The sequence below is a fragment of the Oncorhynchus keta genome, chromosome 10 (genome assembly GCF_023373465.1).
Source record: "Oncorhynchus keta strain PuntledgeMale-10-30-2019 chromosome 10, Oket_V2, whole genome shotgun sequence".
In the NCBI taxonomy this organism is placed as follows: Eukaryota; Metazoa; Chordata; class Actinopteri; order Salmoniformes; family Salmonidae; genus Oncorhynchus; species Oncorhynchus keta.
This window is the reverse complement of record NC_068430.1, coordinates 56,844,208-56,864,093: the sequence shown is the minus strand read 5'-3', so window position 1 is coordinate 56,864,093 and position 19,886 is coordinate 56,844,208. Positions and strand designations below refer to the sequence as shown.

Here is a 19,886-nt window from a genome sequence, read left to right as displayed (position 1 = left end):
TTCCCCAAACTATGAAGAAAATGACAAGCTCCACCCCTAAATGCCTTGCGTCACATCCAATCTGTTCAATGATTGGTTGAATAGTCCGTCTGTGAAACATCGAATCTGACCGCTACAAAAAAAAAGTGTTTTGTTAGTTACGGTGTCATACCTCAAGTTATTACTTTTCCACCACGCGTTTTATTTTTTAAGTAACTTTTACGGTTGTTTTCGGTAGCTTAATGGTTTACGGTCTTTGTCCATGACCAGTTTGAGTTGTTGTCCTGATTCTTTCTTTCAGGCGTAGAAGAAATGCGCATTTTTCGTCTATTTTCTTCCTTTGCACCCGGGAATTATCCAAAATGAACGACCACGGAACGATTAGGCATCCCGATTGCTCAAATGACGTCTTGGTTCACTTTGCAGAATCTCTGCACATATTTACAGGATTATTGACAGTGGCCACTGTATGTGGGTTTTTTTCAGGAATCATAGCTGCAGCCGTTCTGTATGTCTTTTGCCTGAAGCCTATGCTTCTAACTCGACAAGTAAGTTTGTAAAGGTGTTTATTATAGGCTTGTATTAGTTAGTGTTATAACTCGTTGTTTGGATAGGCAAATAGCTTAGCCACCTGCATGACCTCATTGGCAATAATAACAGCAATAATCAATAACTCTGCAGTCATCAGCTCACTATTTGGCAAGCGTCAGGATACCATTAACACCATTTCTAACTGTTTAATAACTGAGGTGTATAGTCCTTTTGAATAAACCCAATTCAAAATGTTACTGTCTTCCATTCCTTTCCACCAGGGCTATGATGCCAGAAGACTGTTTGAGGGAGACGACCAGGATAGGGAGAACAACCACAGTGACTGTGTGAGCAACAGCAAGAAGGGTGTCCAAAGTGCCACTACCAATGAAAAAGTAAATATATTGTATTTTAGTTATAGATATAGAATATTTCAGCACCATAAAAGTGCCTTAGTGTGATAGATATATTGCAAGGTAGGTACACTCTTCAGCTGTTCCCAAGTATAACCCCTTTTGGTTCCAGTTCGAACTATTTTGGGTTCCATGTAGAACCCTCTGGGAAAACGGTTCTACCTGGAACCAAAAAGGGTTATTACATTTACATTTAAGTCATTTAGCAGACGCTCTTATCCAGAGCGACTTACAAATTGGTGCATTCACCTTATGACATCCAGTGGAACAGCCACTTTACAATAGTGCATCTAAATCTTTTAAGGGGGGATTACTTTATCCTATCCTAGGTATTCCTTAAAGAGGTGGGGTTTCAGGTGTCTCCGGAAGGTGGTGATTGACTCCGCTGTCCTGGCGTCGTGAGGGAGTGTGTTCCACCATTGGGGAGCCAGAGCAGCGAACAGTTTTGACTGGGCTGAGCGGGAACTGTACTTCCTCAGTGGTAGGGAGGCGAGCAGGCCAGAGGTGGATGAACGCAGTGCCCTTGTTTGGGTGTAGGGACTGATCAGAGCCTGGAGGTACTGAGGTGCCGTTCCCCTCACAGCTCCGTAGGCAAGCACCATGGTCTTGTAGCGGATGCGAGCTTCAACTGGAAGCCAGTGGAGAGAGCGGAGGAGCGGGGTGACGTGAGAGAACTTGGGAAGGTTGAACACCAGACGGGCTGCGGCATTCTGGATGAGTTGTAGGGGTTTAATGGCACAGGCAGGGAGCCCAGCCAACAGCGAGTTGCAGTAATCCAGACGGGAGATGACAAGTGCCTGGATTAGGACCTGCGCCGCTTCCTGTGTGAGGCAGGGTCGTACTCTGCGGATGTTGTAGAGCATGAACCTACAGGAACGGGCTACCGCCTTGATGTTAGTTGAGAACGACAGGGTGTTGTCCAGGATCACGCCAAGGTTCTTAGCGCTCTGGGAGGAGGACACAATGGAGTTGTCAACCGTGATGGCGAGATCATGGAACGGGCAGTCCTTCCCGGGAGGAAGAGCAGCTCCGTCTTGCCGAGGTTCAGCTTGAGGTGGTGATCCGTCATCCACACTGATATGTCTGCCAGACATGCAGAGATGCGATTCACCACCTGGTCATCAGAAGGAGGAAATCATATGTTATCCTATGGGGGACAGCCAAAGAACTCTTTTCGGTTCTAGATAGCAGCTTTTTTTCTAAGAGTGTACAGTATGTGTAAAGAAAAGCTGATTTGGCTTTCATTAACATTCACCTGACTTCATTAACATTCACCTGACTTCATTAACATTCACCTGACTTCATTAACATTTTCCCTAACAATTCACTTTGTTTATTCCTTTACCAGGAAAAGAAGCAGCCACCCGTGAACAGTGATGTGGCTGCTTTTGCATCACGGGCAAAGGTGGTGTACCCCATCAACCAGAAATACAGAGTAAGATCATCTATCTGTTTATATTACAGCCTTCATACCACATGTAACCAAATCTATCCAAATTGGAACACAAATTGCAATGTAACTTTGCCTTTATTCTGATAGTTCAGCACAAAAACATATTTGTTCTGTACCCTTTAATAAAAGCAGTCTATGGCTGAACTACCCCTTTAAAGATCTAATCTGCATTAGGCGTAACAGTGCCACTGGCACCAAAGACTTTGTTATTGTGTTTGTTTTGTTGATGAAACGGAGGTGAGGAGCATCCAGGAGTGTGGTAAAAAAAAATGTCCACTACATATTCTGCTGAAACATCTGGCAAACTTTGACTTTGAGGTGAACTGGCCCTTTAACGTCACATCCCAACGTCAGCCCTTAGCGGATGGAGCCTCCAACCCCTCACTGCACGAGCACTCCAAGCTGCCTGTCCTCCCCAATGGAGAGTCCTCGTCGGGCTGTAGCGGGGATTCACTGAGCCAGGACCAGGACAACGACGACAGCAGCCAGTTCATCTCCTCCTCACTGGTCCCCAAGAGTCTGCAGAACGAGAGCTTCACCAGGGTGGCCCTCTACCCCCACACGCTCTCTCAAACAGGGTGAGATGATGAGGAACAGATATTTCAGTGCTTGCTTCACCATGGAACACTACTATTATTTGTCTGTGTATGAGGATGTCATATTGCTGAGTCTCCCTTTACTGTTCTGTACTGTAGATGCAAGCTGTGTTTCTAATGTAATTCTGTTACCACTGTAGTTTTGAGGGCAGGATCAGCCTGTATTGTCTGGCTCTGCAGGACGTGCAGATACACTGTTCACAGGTCCTGGAAGAGAAATGTGTGGTGGGTGACCGCTTTCTTTCACCACACAGTAGAAAACAATTGGGTAGCACGTTCCATGAGCCAATTAATGCATTATGAATGCACTTATATGGCCTATTATCTCCTCATATTGCAATATCAAGACTTTATATACTGTATGTTTGTTTTTAAGAACATTTCCATTGATAATATGACAACCGTACTAGTTTGCTTAAATGTTGTGTAACATATTGGTGGGTCCAAATCTCAAGAATATATCTCCCTTACCGCTCCCATTTCCTTGTTGTAGCTCTTTCTCCAAATTCTCAGAATTATACTCAGCGGTCGTTTTCCCAAGGATAAAAAGGATTCAGCTTTTTTCACCAGTGTTCTTCTCCTGCAAGAAAAGGTACAATCTTAATCCAAATGCTAGCATGAGGTGTGCATGCGTATCATGATTTCCCACAAACCTGCTTTTAAATTCTCAAGTAAGGATTCTGATCTTTATTGATTTTCTCATCTCTTTGTAGGAACTGGGTTTATTAAAGAAAGAACTGTCAGCCAGCCTGTTTTCCTGTGAGAGAAACAAAGATCTCATTTCAGATCCTTGTACCCTGGAGGAGATTGAAAGAACTCAGAAAGATCTACTGGAGCACGCGCTTCAAATGGTACGCGCTTCAAATGGTACGCGCTTCAAATGGTATGCGCTTCAAATGGTACGCGCTTCAAATGGTACGCGCTTCAAATGGTAACCAAGTCGACTAGATCAAAAAGCACGACCAAACCTTTGAACCACATAGTGTGTAATTCACATTATACAAATTGAACCGCCAACATTGAACCATATTGTCTGCTCTAGCAAAGTAACATGATTTCCCCGACAATGCAATTGCCAGTTTGATGGAAAAAAATCTTAGATGTTTATGGGGAAACATTTTCTTTAAAAACTTGGATGTTTGTGGACAAACTTGAAGTATCTCCACAGACCAAGGGCTTTAGCAAACAGGTGGAGGCCTTCTGCCAAAGCCTCCTGGGCAGGTCCAGTGTTCTCCCCAGAGATGAGGCCCAGGATGTCATCCACACCCTTATCCAATGTCTCCTATTGGTCGAAAACCAGCTAACTGAGACTCAGGCGGCAGACATGAAGGTGAGATATAAGAACAAGAAACATTTAAGGATACAGGACAAAGAAGTAATTTTTGACATACAAATAAGGCTTTTTCAGAACTTCTCCATTTGCACCCAAACCTTTGTACCTTTAATGAGGTTCCATGCATGGCCGCTGTTCTACATGGATGCATTACACGTGAAGATTCGATAGGTGTAAGAAGTATGACAATAATTCCTTCCTAGATTTAAAAAAAAATGTTTTACTTACAACATAGAAAAGACATAAAAATGTAACACATAAAGAAATTATAGGAAGGAATTATTGTCATACTTCTTACACCTATCTAATCTTCATGGCCGATAGGGTCTATTTATTGATGAGGGCCTGCATCCATCTCTCTCTTTCCCCTGGCTCTCTCCCAGAGGACCCAGGAGAAGCTGCTGTGGTGGGAGGAGCTGAGGGGTGTGCTGCAGGCCAAGCCAGCCCTGCTCCAGCAGGAGGTGTCCTTCAGACAGGACCTGGTGGCCCGAGGCCTGGAGCAGCTGACCAGTGACGGCCACCTGACATTCGCCACCATGGAGAAGACCCTGGTCGAGCTGCAGACTGCCCTGACTGAGGGGCTGCAGCACTGCAGCGAAGGTGAGTCATGTTGCAGACAAACGTGCATGCATGCACGAGCATGGACATACACAGACGCATGCACACACACATGCACATACACACACACACACACACACACACACACCACCTACATTCTTAGATCATCTATAAGTAGTGTTCCCCTATATTCATAAATTGTTGCCGCCACTCAATAAAAAAAAGTTAATTACTTTTTGGGATGGTGAAACTTTTTCAGTATACACTTCATTCTTACGGCTATGGGTTTCGCTAGCGGCACCCCTCGACAACATTCCGCTGAAAAGGCAGCGAAATTCAAAAATATTTTTTTGAAATATGTAACTTTCACACATTAACAAGTGCAATACACCAAATGAAAGATACACTTCTTGTTAATCTACCCATAGTGTCCGATTTCAAAAAGGCTTTACAGCCAAGTCAGAGCCAAGTTGCAAAAACACACAGCCATTTTTACAGCCAAAGAGAGGAGTCACAAAAAGCAGAAATAAAGATAAAATTAATCACTAAACTTTGATGATCTTCATCAGATGACACTTGTAGGACATCATGTTACACAATACATGTATGTTTTGTTCGATAAAGTGCATATTTATATAAAAAAATCTCGGTTTACATTGGCGCGTTACGTTCAGTAATGTTTTGCTTCCCAAACATCCAGTGATTTTGCAGAGAGCCACATCAATTTCCAGAAATACTCATAATAAACATTGATAAAAAGATACAAGTGTTATTCACAGAATTAAAGATACACTTCTCCTTAATGTGTCAGATTTTTAAAAAACTTTACGGAAAAAGCACACCATTCAATAGTCTGAGTACGGCGTTCAGAGACCAAACCAGCCAAAGAAATATCCGCCATGTTGTGGAGTCAACATTAGTCAGAAATAGCATTATAAATATTCACTTACCTTTGATGATCTTCATCAGAATGCACTCCCAGGAATCCTAGTTCCACAATAAATGTTTTATTTGTTCGAAAAAATTATTAACTTTATGTCCAAATTCCTCCTTGTTGTTAGCGCGTTCAGCCCAGTAATCCATCTTCATGAGGCGTGAGCACTAGGTCCAGACGAAAAGTCCAACATTTCTGTTACAGTCCGTAGAAACATGTCAAACGATGTATAGAATCAATCTTTATGTTTTTAACATAAATATTCAATAATGTTTCAACCGGAGAATTCCTTTGTCTGTAGAAAAGCAATGGAACGCGAGCTACCTCTCACGTGAACGAGCGTCACGAGTTTGTGGCACTCTGCCAGACCACTGACTCAAAGATCCCTTATGAGCCCCTCCTTTACAGTAGAAGCATCAAGCAAGTTTCTAAAGACTGTTGACATCTAGTGGTAGCCTTAGGAAGTGCAATTTGACCCACCTCAGATTTCCCACTTCCTGGTTGGATTTTTCTCAGGTTTTCACGTGCCATATGAGTTCTGTTATACACACAGACATCATTAAAACAGGTTTAGAAACTACAGAGTATTTTCTATCCAAATATACGAATAATATGCATATACTAGCAACTGGGACTGAGTAGCAGGCAGTTTACTCTGGGCACGCTTTTCATCCAAACGTGAAAGTGCTGCCCCCTATCCCAAACAGGTTAAATTACTAAAACCAGATATAAAGTATGTAGGAAAGATAACGGAGTTCTATATTTTTTAAATAAGATCATCTTTGAGAACTAACAACGACCAAAATAAAAACTAGACAGTCAGAGAGAATCTAAAATTCCAAATATGTCATGGAATGGGGCCCCCATTGATTTTGTTATAATGTTTGAGTCACCCAAATAGCATAAGAACACGACATAAGCCATTGTAAAAATCAAATAAAATCAAAGTTTATTTGTCACGTGCACCGAATACAACAGGTGTAGAGCTAACAGTGAAATGCTTACTTACAGGCTCTAACCAACAATGCAAAAAAGGTATTAGGTGAACAATAGGTAAGTAAAGAAATAAAAACAACAGTGAAAAAGACAGTGAAAAAACAGTAGCGAGGCTATATACAGCAGCGGGGCTATAACAGTAGCAAGGCTATATACAGGCACCGGTTAGTCGGGCTGATTGAGGTAGTATGTACATGTAGATATGGTTAAAGTGACTATGCATATATGATAAACAGAGATTAGCAGCAGCGTAAAAGAGGGGTTGGCGGGTGGTGGGTGGCGGGACACAATGCCGATAGCCCGGTTAGCCAATGTGCGGGGGCACTGGTTGGTCCGACCAATTGAGCTAGTATGTACATGAATGTATAGTTAAAGTGACTATGCATATATGATAAACAGAGTAGCAGCAGCATAAAATAGGGGTTGGGGGGGCACACAATGCAAATATTCCGGGTAGACATTTGATTACCTGTTCAGGAGTGGCTTGGAGGTAAAAACTGTTGAGAAGCCTTTTTGTCCTAGACTTGGCACTCCGGTACCACTTGCCATGCGGTAGTAGAGAGAACAGTCTGTGGCTGGGGTCTTTGACAATTTTTAGGACCTTCCTCTGACACCACCTGGTGTAGAGGTCCTGGTTGGCAGGCAGCTGCTGATGTACTGGGCCGTACGCACTACCCTCTGTAGTGCCTTGCGGTCGGAGGCTGAGCAGGCAGTGATGCAACCAGTCAGGATGCTCTCGATGTTGCAGCTGTAGAACCTTTTGAGGATCTGAGGACCCATGCCAAATCTTTTTAGTTTCCTGAGGGGGAATAGGCTTTGACTGTCTTGGTGTGTTGGACCATTCCAGTTTGTTGGTGATGTGAACACCAAGGAACTTGAAGCTCTCAACCTGCTCCACAGCAGCCCTGTCGATAAAAATGGGGCGTGCTCAGTCCTCCTTTTCCTGTAGTCCACAATCATCTCCTTAGTCTAGGCTGTCTCGTCGTTGTCGGTGATCAGGCCTACCACTGTTGTGTCGTCTGCAAACTTAATGATGGTGTTGGAGTCGTGCCTGGCCATGCAGTCGTGGGTGAACAGGGAGTACAGGAGGGGACTGAGCACACACCCCTGAGGGGCTCCAGTGTTGAGGATCAGCGTGGCAGATGTGTTGCTACCTACCCTCAGCACATTTTCTCTCAGCCCCATGGCATAATGTGTAGAATTGCAGAAAGTTAGCTTTAAAATAGCAAAATGTTGTCTCTGCGGCAAATACTAGAGCCTCTAACATTTTGTGTCAGAGACCACGTCATTGGCCTGACACACATTATTGCTGCCGCGTGCAAATAGCCAACCGCTGAAACGAAGAATCTGGTTTGTATTCAAAAGTGACCTCTCTGAATTCAGTATCAGGTCAAATCATAGACATTAGGAGTTCGTTCATAAATTGCCCCCGGTGTCTCAGAGTGCGCTCTGGGACATTCTTAAATGAAGATCATTCAAGAGAAGGGTTGATCAATGCGTTTTGACAGTCAAGCTAACTGGCTAATGTTGCTTTCTAGCTACTTTCTAGCTACTTTCAGACACAAATGAGAGAACACCTCACTCTGACCATTTTACTAGCAGAGCTGGTTATACTGTTTTCATGTTATCTACTGGGTTAACCACTGTACTGGCAACAATTACATTACAATTTTTTACCCAATGTTTACTGACACAGGCCACTGGTGCTAGGTCTTTCATAAATTCATGAATTATTCCCCGCTCTGGCACTCTCAAACCAGAGTGCTCTGATACCGGAGTGGATTGCCAGGGTGAATTTACGAACCTAGATTAACATTCTATTTGATGTGAAATGAGTACCCAGAGGGCACAATTTGGCACATGACGTCATAATGACGTCTTTGTAACCAGTTGTGCCCACTGGGAAGTTGTGTAATTACCCTGCTGAACTTCCCCCCTGAGGAATATGGTGGTAATGTTTCAGTATTATGTGGCCTAGTTCCTCATCTTAAATTAACTGGCTTCTTAAAATGTTCAGTGCTCTTTCTCCATTACCAAAAAGAGTAAATCAAGCAAATGAATATTGATTATTCATTGAGTGTACTGTTATAACCAATGCGAACCACACTGTGGTGACAATAAAATATAATTGTATAGTTATACCATTTTGATTAGAGGTCGACCAACTATGATTTTTCAACGCCGATACCGATTATCGGAGGACCAAAAAAGCCGATACCGATTAATCGGATGATTTAAAAAAAAAAATGTATTTGTAATAATGACAATTACAACAATAGTAAATGAACACTTATTTTAACTTAATATAATACATCAATAAAATCAATTTAGCCTCAAATAAATAATCAAACATGTTCAATTTGGTTTAAATAATGCAAAAACAAAGTGTTGGAGAAGAAAGTAAAAGTGCAATATGTGCAATGTAAGAAAGCTAACGTTTTAGTTCCTTGCTCAGAACATGAGAACATATGAAAGCTGGTGGTTCCTTTTAACATGAGTCTTCAATATTCCCAGGTAGGTTGTAGTTATTATAGGAATTATAGGACTATTTCCCTCTATACCATTTGTATTTCATTAACCTTTGACTATTGGATGTTCTTATAGGTACTTTAGTATTGCCAGTGTAACAGTATAGCTTCTGTCCCTCTCCTCGCTCCTCTCTGGGCTCGAACCAGGAACACAACGACAACAGCCAACCTCGAGGCAGCGTTACCCATGCAGAGCAAGGGAAACAACCACTCCAAGGCTCAGAGCGAGTGACGTTTGAAATGCTACTAGCTCGCGCTAACTAGTCAGCCATTTCACATCGGTTACACCAGCCTCAGTCAGATTATACGCAAAGCAGGACACGCTAGATAATATCTAGTAATATTATCAACCACGTGTAGTTAACTGGTGATTATGATTGATTGATAGTTTTTTATAAGATAAGTTTAATGCTAGCTAGCAACTTACCTTGGCGTACTGCATTCTTGTAACAGGCAGTCAGTCTCCTTGTGGAGTGCAATGGTCGTTATTGCGTTGGACTAGTTAACTGTAACCATTCCGATTAATCGGTCAACCTTTAATTTTGACATTTTGTAGTAATGTAGTTTAATACTCAACTCTAAATGATAAATGCAGAATGACACACAGAAGAATTAAGTGAATTGTGTTAAAAGAAAACTGGTCAAATTCTGTGCCAAATCAGCAACTTAGTGTAGTAACATTGTAATTGACATATAATGATGTCAACAAATCAAAACTACATGTAATTACATTTGTTTATACAGAATGCAGGATAAAGACCAATGAGATTGTGTATGAAAAGTGCAAGAAGATAGACTCCAAGAAAAATAAACTCCTGAGGACTCACGCAAAGGAGAGAAGCCGTGTACTGGATTCTGCACAGACGCACAGCGACCTACAGGAATTTGTGAAGGTCAGTATCTCTCTTTTAGTAGGCTCATTCGTTCCCTGTCGTGTGTCCAGTGCCATAACAATAGTAGTAGTAGCGGTACTGCTAAACTACTTCTCTATTCACTCACTTCACTATAAAATCGAATTTGGATAAGTACAAACTCTGTGTATTATGGTTTTCCAGTCCCATTACATTACATTGTTAATTGCTCCTTATAACTGTATGCTCCGGTTTAGCAGTTAAATTCTCTTCTCCAGGTGTATCAGGAGCTGCTTCTGAAGCAGAGGAAGCAGAGCAGTGACTTGGAGCTGCAGCAGGATGGGAGAGTGGCAGAGGCAGTGTGTGATCTTTGGAGGGTAGGTCGTAATTATGGCATTTCACCAAAATCTGTGCAGTGCTAATTCAACTTATTTTCTTATAGAAAATAACCCATGCTTGTGTGTCTCCAGAGGCATCATGCCACCTGGTCCAAGAAGCTGGGAGAGCTGGCCAAAGACATCTTCCTATCTGCTCTCCCTGCTGAGCCCCAGTTGTCCACAAACCAAGGCCAGAGGCTATGGCTGGATCTAGATGGTGACCTGGTTGCACTGCTGCAGCAGGCAGAGTCCAATACCAAACGGCAACTGGAGGGTGTACAGGCTCAATTGGAGCGAGATGGACAGGTACTGTATTAGAGGTTGACCGATTATGATTTTTCAACGCCGATACCGATTATTGGAGGACCAAAAAAAAAAAAAAACACCCCGGTGCCGATTAATCGGCCGATTTTTATTTATTTATTTGTAATAATGACAATTACAACAATACTGAATGAACACTTATTTTAACTTAATATAATACATCAATAAAATCAATTTAGCCTCAAATAAATAATGAAACATGTTCAATTTGGTTTAAATAATTCAAAAACAAAGTGTTGGAGAAGAAAGTAAAAGTGCAATATGTGCCATATAAGAAAGCTAACATTTAAGTTCTTTGCTCAGAACATGAGAACATATGAAAGCTTGTGGTTCCTTTTAACATGAGTCTCCAATATTCCCAGGTAAGAAGTTTTAGGTTGTAGTTATTATAGGAATTATAGGACTATTTCTCTCTATACCATTTGTATTTCATATACCTTTGACTATTGGATGAGCTTATAGGCACTTTAATATTGCCAGTGTAACAGTATAGCTTCTGTCCCTCTCCTCGCCCCTACCTGGGCTCGAACCAGGAACACATCGACAATAGCCACCCTCGAAGCAGCGTTACCCATGCAGAGCAAGGAGAATAACTACTCCAAGTCTCAGATCGAGTGACGTTTGAAACACTATTAGCACACACCCCGCTAACTAGCTAGCCATTTCACATCGGTTACACCAGCCTAATCTCGGGTGTTGATGGGCTTGAAGTCATAAACAGCGCAATGCTTGAAGCACAGCAAAGAGCTGCTGGCAAAATGCACGAAAGTGCTGTTTGAATGAATGCTTACGAGCCTGCTGGTGCCTACCATTGCTCAGTCAGACTGCTCTATCAAATCATATACTTAATTATAACATAATAACACACAGAAATACGAGCCGTAGGTCATTAATATGGTCGAATCCGAAAATTATCATCTCGAAAACAAGACATTTATTCTTTCAGTGAAATACGGAACCGTTCTGTATTTTATCTAACGGGTGGCGTCCATAAGTCTAAATATTCCTGTTACATTGCACAACCTTCAATGTTATGTCATAATTACGTAAAATTCTGGCAAATTAGGCGGCCCAAACTGTTGCATATACCCTAACTGCATGCAATGAACCCAAGTCAAGTGACACAATTTCACCTGGTTAATATTGCCTGCTAACCTGGATTTCTTTTAGCTAAATATGCAGGTTTAAAAATATATACTTCTGTGTATTGATTTTAAGAAAGGCATTGATGTTTATGGTTAGGTACACAATGGAGCAAGGACAGTCCTTTTTTGCGAATACGCACCGCATCGATTGTATGCAACGCAGGACATGCTAGATAAACTAGGAATATCATCAACCATGTGTAGTTAACGAGTGATTATGATTGATTGATTGATTGTTTTTTATAAGATAAATGTAATGCTAGCTAGCAACTTACTTTGGCTTACTGCATTCGCGTAACAGGCAGGCTCCTCGTGGAGTGCAATGAGAGGCAGGTGGTTAGAGTGTTGGACTAGTTAACTGTAAGGTTGCAAGATTGAATCCCCGAGCTGACAAGGTAAAAATATGTCGTTCTGCCCCTGAACAAGGCAGTTAACCCACTGTTCTTAGGCCATAATTGAACATGTGTTCTTAACTGACTTGCCTAGTTAAATAAAGATTAAATAAAGGTGTAAAAAAAAAAATAATAATCAATAAAAAAAATTAAAAAATCAGCCAAATCGGTATCCAAAAATACCGATTTCCAAATGTTGTGAAAACTTGATATCGGCCCTAGTTATCGGCTATTCCGATTAATTGGTCGACCTCTATACTCTATACATGCTGCCGGACCCAAAAATGTAATGAATAGAGCTGACTCGATTCCCTATTCTACATGACAGACATCATATCTGTTCTACTCAATGCATCTTTATCTGGACCTTCTGTAACGTTGCATTCTTCTGGATAAGCACTAGGTTACACTCCTGGGTCATATTCGTTAGGCACTAAATGGAAGAAAACTTTAGGAAATGTGGAGGTCGTACTACTAGATCTGGTCCAGTTACAACCGATTGTTTTTGCTTTCCGTTTTGAAATGTTTTGCTAATGACTACGCCCATTTTTAATACTGTATTTCTGTATGTTTGTCCTGCTCTAGGTATGGTGTGTGGAAGCGGCCCTGGTGCTGGCCTGCCTTAGACACCTAGGTGAACAGCAGCTGAAGATCCTTAGAGGCATGGTGGTCAGACAGAGCTACATGCTTAACAGGTGAAGCAGGGGGACCTCTGGCAGATGGAAATACATTTAAAAAATACAGTATTTCATATATGATCTGAAATCTATTTGATTTTCAATCGTAAACATTTATACACTCTAGCACATCTGACAAGCAAAAGCATGGTTTAAAGTGGCACAGTGCTTTTCATGCCTGATACTGTAAAAATAGGATGTGCAGGCTTTTGTTCCAGCCCAGAACTAACACATTTGACTCAACCAACGACCAATCCCTATTCTATCCCAGCCATGTGGGGATGTTGATTGAGAAGAAACAGCACCTCCTGCTGGTAGCGGTGCAGAGGCACTTTGTGGCCAGACACTTCTGTCTGAGGGTCTTGAAGGAGATGAGGTTGTCCAAGCTCAAGGTGCTGTCTCAGAGTGACTTCAGGGCCCTGCTGGCTCTAGAGGACCACACCCAGACCACAGTCAGAACAACGCTCCCCAAAGCCCAGCAGCAGGTTCAGTCACACATTCACTAACATTACATTACATGTTATTATACAATCTACAAAGTGAGAAAATGAGGCTTGTTTTGACATTTGTTACGGCCCAGTAGAAACATGCCTGATTCAACTGATCAACTAATCACCAAACCCTTGATTAGTTGAATCAAGTGTTTGTGCAGAGCTAGAACCAAAAAAGTGCACACTTGTGATTCCCCCTAGAAATGAAGAGAAACTACTTTAAAAGGAATACAGTATATAGAGACCCCTACCTGTCCTTCTTGCTCCATCTACGGCTCTTTTTTAGACTATCAATATGTCACCTTGTCACTGTGGTCTGTCAATCACCTCCCTCTGTGTCTTGGACTGCCCACAGGAATCCAGTGCCAGTGTTGCCGAGAGGCACCTGGGCCCGGAGACACTGCTGATTGGCCACAGCTTCCAGCAGGAGTTCCTGTCAGAGCTAGAGACGGGAGCGGAGCTCCTGCAGGCCAACGCCCAGCAGCTGGTGGGCCACGCCCTCAGCCAGAGCCTCTGGCAGCAGATGGACCAGGCCCCTCCCACTAGGCCCCAGCCTGACCACGGCAGGAAGGTAATGAAGCGACTGGCCTCATTCATAAACAACCTCTAGGCCTTTCCCCCTAAGACAGACATGGGCAAACTAGGGCTAATGTGATAATTTTAGATTATGACAAAAACCAAGTATAAATTATAGTGGATCTATGCCAGTGGAGGCGGCTGAGGGGAGGACGGCTCATAGTAAAGTCTGGAACGGAGTCAATGGAATGGTGTCAACCACATGAAAACCACGTTTGATACCATTCCATTGACTCTATTCCAGCCACTATTATGAGCCATCCTCCCCTCACCAGCATCCACTGACCTAGGCCTATGTATTATTTTTAAATAGCCCCCCTCCCCCCCTCCTTTTTTTATCTATTTTCTATCTATTCTAATTGTTATTTATTTGGGTATGGTAGAGCCAGTTGACGGAGGTAGCGTCAGAGAGTGTGTACGTGACCCGGGATTCCCTCAGTGCTCTGGTCACCAGCTACTACTCTCAGATCCAGGACATCACCAAGGGCCTTCAGCAGCAACACCCTAACAAGGCCAGAGGTGAGATGAACAGGTGGTGATTGTGGTCCGTTAGTGCTAATTCTATAGTAAAACTACAGATGCTATGAATGTGTGAGGTACCTTACAATCTGTTCACTGAAAAACTACGCTAGAAAGTCTTTCGGTTCTACTGGCAGAATCGTGGGCTGTTTATGTGCAATGTTGCAATTGATTGTTGTATTGTTTTTCAAACCTTCACATAAATCTTCAATTGATTGAATTGGGGGCCAAAGTTAGTAATATAACTATCACTGTGGTGTTGTGTCCGTCCCCTCCCCAGAGGAGTGTGAACGACGAGAGAGCAGCTCTCAGATGAACAAGGACATGCTAAAGGAGCTGGCCAACTGGGGGAGGAAGCCCATGTCCACCGAGTTTCATCAGAGGTACTGTTTACTTTCTCTCCTAACTAATTGACGGTTATTTATACTATGCATTTGATTCCCTGTCGTTCTCTCCTATGACTTGGCATGGCAACTAATGAACACGGCATAAAGTTGTCTAAAGCAAATTATGTATGTACAAACCTGGGTTCAAATTGAGCGTTTGAGGGTTTTGTACTTTTCTGACTATTTCATTGGTTCTTTTGAGCCAGGCAGGCTCAATCAAGTGCAGCTGAAGTATGAAAGAAAACAAATACTATATGAACCCATGTCTAATATTGTAACGGTATTATACAGAGAAGAGCTCACTCTTTTTCATTGTTCACTACCCACCATGCTAATAGGGTTGAACTGCAGAAGAAGAGGATGTTGGAACAGTATGACTTGGAGCAGGAGGTCGCATGTGAAACTCTGAGGAGAAGGAAGTTAGCCCAGGAACAAACCATGGAGCGAATCAAAGGACAGTTACAGGTAACAGCCACCTTGTAAATGCTAATTCACAATGGTTCATCAGGGCAGGGTAGCCTAGTGTTTAGAGTGTTGGACTAGTAACCGGAAGGTTGCAAGTTCAAATCCCTGAGCTGACAAGGTACAAACCTGTCGTTCTGCCCCTGAACAGGCAGTTAACCCACTGTTCATAAGCTGTCGTTGAAAATAAGAATTTGTTCTTAGCTGGCTTGCCTAGTAAAATAAAATTATCATGATGATGTGAAAGCAGAAAATAGTTTAGTTTTAACTTCCATGAATCCGTGGGAGAGTTGGCAAACATTTCTTCAGTCTTATGTGTAAATATCACTACATAGTTTGTTCAGCTAATATAAGTAAATTCATGGATAATGCCTGTTGTTCATGATTTATATATTAAAGATTGTTTTAATAAATATTTTATGAAGTAAAAAATACATTTGTATTAATTTTGTATATTGTATTTCTGTGTTTGCTCCATCAGGAGGCAGAAGAGGCCTTCATAGCTAAACTATCTGCCTTAGCTCGGATCCCATTACCCGACAAAGAGCTCAACACTGAGGATGACATCATAGGTAAGGATTTTCAAGGGCTGTATCTGAAATGGCACACTAGCAGTATTAGTAGTAATAGTACTAGTGACTAGAGGTCGACCGATTATTATTTTTCACCGCCGATACTGATACCGATTATTGGAGGATCAACGCAAAAAACCTGCTGCCGATTAATCGGACGATTCTTTTTTTATTTATTTGTAATAATGACATTTACAACAATACTGAATGAACACTTATTTTAACTTAATGTAATACATCAATAAAATCAATTTAGCCTCAAATGAATAATGAAACATGTTCAATTTGGTTTAAATAATGCAAAAACAAAGTGTTGGAGAAGAAAGTAAAAGTGCAATATGTGCCATGTAAGAAAGCTAACGTTTAAGTTCGTTGCTCAGAACACGAGAACATATGAAAGCTGGTGGTTCCTTTTAACATGAGTCTTCAATATTCCCAGGTAAGAAGTTTTAGGTTGTAGTTATTATAGGACTATTTCTCTCTATACCATTTGTATTTCATTAACCTTTGACTATTGGATGTTCTTATAGGCACTTTAGTATTGCCAGTGTAACAGTATAGCTTCCGTCACTCTCCTCGCTCCTACCTGGGCTCGAACCAGGAACACAATGACAACAGCCACCCTCGAAGCAGCGTTACCCATCGCTCCACAAATGCCACAGCCCTTGCAGAGCAAGGGGAACAACCACTCCAAGTCTCTGAGCGAGTGACGTTTGAAACGCTATTAATGCGCACCCCGCTAACTAGCTAGCCATTTCACATCGGTTACATGAGCCTAATCTCGGGAGTTGATAGGCTTGAAGTCATAAACAGCTGCTGGCAAAAGCACGAAAGTGCTGATTGAATGAATGCTTACGAGCCTGCTGGTGCCTACCACCGCTCAGTCAGACTGCTGTATCAAATCATAGACTTAGTTATAACATGATAACATGTTGAATCCGGAAACTATCATCTTGAAAACAAGACGTTTATTCTTTCAGTGAAATTTTCAGTGAAATACGGAACCGTTCCGTATTTTATCTAACGGGTGGCATCCATAAGTCTAAATATTCCTGTTACATTGCACAAACTTCAATGTTATGTCATAATTACGTAAAATTCTGGCAAATTAGGCGGCCCAAACTGTTGCATATACACTAACTCTGCGTGCAATGAACGCAAGAGAAGTGACACAATTTCACCTGGTTAATATTGCCTGCTAACCTGGATTTCTTTTAGCTAAATATGCATTTTTTTTAAATATATACTTCTGTGTATTGATTTTAAGAAAGTCATTGATGTTTATGGTTAGGTACACATTGGAGCAACGATACACACCGCATCGATTATATGCAACGCAGGACATGCTAGATAAACTAGTAATATCATCAACCATGTGTAGTTAACTAGTGATTATGATTGATTGATTGTTTTTTATAAGATACGTTTAATGCTAGCTAGCAACTTACTTTGGCTTACTGCATTCGCATAACAGGCAGTCTCCTCGTGGAGTGCAATGAGAGGCAGGTGGTTAGAGCGTTGGACTAGTTAAATGTAAGGTTGCAAGATTGAATCCCCCGTGCTGACAAGGTAAAAATCTGTCGTTCTGCCTCTGAACGAGGCAGTTAACCCACCGTTCCTAGGCAGTCATTGAAAATAAGAATGTGTTCTTAACTGACTTGCCTAGTTAAATAAAGATTAAATAAAGGTGGAGAAAAAAAAAATGTTTCCAAAAATACAGATTTACGATTGTTATGAAAACTTGAAATCGGCCCTAATTAATCGGCCATTCCGATTAATCGGTCGACCTCTACTAGTGAACAGGGCTTTAAAATGACACCATTTTCCCAGTATAATGCATTCCTTTAGACCAGAGCCAAAGTAGTGCAGTAGTACCATTTCGGACGCATACTTGGTATACAGCCCATTATATTTGCTACTGAAAATAGAAGCTATCACACAGTTTTCTTGTTTATTTTATGATTATGAATATCCTACCATAGTTTTCAAATAAGAGTGTTTGTGAACATGAATTGCATCATCAATGTCATTTTTACAGGGGAGGAGGAGAGTCCAACATTGAATCCAACATTGTGGAAGAGGCGAGAGAGGCGGGAGCATGAAACTCTGCTCACCAATCCAACACTTTTATTTTCATGACAGGGAATGTGTAACTTTAGGATTAGGGTAGACAATTGGAACACAACTATATTTATTACACCTGACGGGGGGGGTTGTACTGGGCATTTTTGGCTGTTTTCACATGTAATATAACCCTTTTTAATCCTCTTTATGTCCACTGAAAGCAGGCTAGTGATTGCTTTGCAACGCTTGCAGTTAGCCATCGATTCCTTCCAAACCCCTCATTGTGGAATTGAGATTTCCAACTTGTTGTGTAAAGTCCATGTCAAATGGCCAATGATCACAGATTCGTTTTATCTATAATTTATCTTCATATGACAAGGATTGAAAAGGATTTGCCAGTTGATTGCAGCATGCCTAAGGCACGTTCACACAGATGAGCAGGGACCCTGGGCACCTTTCTTTGGTGTTTTTCAGAGTCAGTAGAAAGGGCTCTTTTAGTGTCCTAAGTTTTCAGAACTGTGACCTTAATTGCCTACTGTCTTTAAGCTGTTAGTGTCTTATCGAACGTTCCACATGAAAATGTTAATGAATTGTTTATGGTTCATTCAAGCATGGGAAACAGTGTTTAAACCCTTTACAATGAAGATCTGTGAAGTTATTTGGATTTTTACGAACTATCTTTGAAAGACATGGTCCTGATAAAGGGACGTTTCTTTTTTGCTGAGTTTATATACTAGGTGGTGTCAGAGGAAGGCCCAAAAATTGTCAAAGACTCCAGTCACCCAAGTCATAGACTGTTCTCTCTGCTACCGCACAGCAAGTCTAGATCCAAATGGTCACCCGGCCTACAGTACCTATATGTACAAATTACCTCGACTAACCTGTACCCCTTGTGGTGGTTCATTTAGTTACTATCAAATGAGGGAGACAAACTTATCACACAAGTCAGTTATCTGCCAGAGGCCCATCCTCACGTACATCTACAATAGTCAACAGAATACTCTATCAGAAACCCAGATTGTAGTCAATACCATATACCCAATGCTATTTAAATGACGAAGAAACCCCGCAAATAACCCAATTTATAATTGTTTGTCGTCGTAAAATCAGGCACATAATAACGACGCAATTCCCAGAAAATAGCCCTAATTAAAGGTCCAAGCATTACTCCGGCGATGATTCTTACATGCCAAATTAATAGATTAGCAGTCAGAGTTAAATTGACATTCATTGACTAGAAAACAGAATTTGCGCTTTTGAATAAAACTAGATTATGTTCTCATGCAACGTATTTCAATTGCAACGTATTTCAATTACTTCACTACATCACATTAATCACGCAATGATACATAGTTTGTTGGATACCCTTATGGAAAAAGGTTTATTCAATACATTCAGCAACTCCTCTCATACTGGGAAGAAAAAAATGAAACACATTTTCGGGCAGTTTAATTTCAAATGTACCCAGACGGAGAAAATCCAATAAGCGTTTTATAGTTACATCGTTAGGGTAAGTTAACCAAAAGTGGACAAACTACTGTCAGTTTCTAGAGCACAATTTCCCAGACTTTGGAGACAGTTTGTAACGGCTTTCTTCCTGGGAAGGAGAGGACCAAAGCTCAGCGTGAGAAGTGTCCATGGTTATTTAATGACAGCGACTCAACACATGAACACACTACAAAACTACAAATGTGGCAAAACCGAAACAGTCCTATCTGGTGCAGAGAAC

General features: G+C 41.6%; 1 protein-coding gene across 1 annotated transcript; it reads left to right on the top strand.

Moving 5' to 3' along the window:
• The first annotated feature begins 126 nt into the window (after nt 1–126).
• Nucleotides 127–18,801, top strand: LOC118389008 (evC complex member EVC). The gene is made up of 20 exons (XM_035778665.2): nt 127–527; nt 792–905; nt 2,272–2,358; nt 2,731–2,954; nt 3,113–3,197; nt 3,466–3,564; nt 3,686–3,823; nt 4,141–4,302; nt 4,689–4,905; nt 10,066–10,214; nt 10,451–10,549; nt 10,643–10,855; nt 12,996–13,105; nt 13,359–13,572; nt 13,934–14,149; nt 14,538–14,673; nt 14,954–15,056; nt 15,398–15,524; nt 16,003–16,093; nt 18,132–18,801. Exons 1-20 carry the CDS (start codon nt 342–344, stop codon nt 18,230–18,232), a joined length of 2,871 nt encoding a protein of 956 aa, XP_035634558.2. The 5' UTR covers nt 127–341; the 3' UTR covers nt 18,233–18,801.
• Nucleotides 18,802–19,886: the final 1,085 nt, after the last annotated feature.

What these genes read in the sequence shown, in the direction of transcription:
- LOC118389008 (XM_035778665.2), top strand. Translation starts at nt 342, where the DNA reads ATGAACGACCACGGAACGATTAGGCATCCCGATTGCTCAAATGACGTC. An exon ending in CTATGCTTCTAACTCGACAA is followed by an intron (nt 528 to 791) that starts GTAAGTTTGTAA and finishes CCTTTCCACCAG; the next exon opens with GGCTATGATGCCAGAAGACT. An exon ending in GAATCAAAGGACAGTTACAG is followed by an intron (nt 15,525 to 16,002) that starts GTAACAGCCACC and finishes TTGCTCCATCAG; the next exon opens with GAGGCAGAAGAGGCCTTCAT.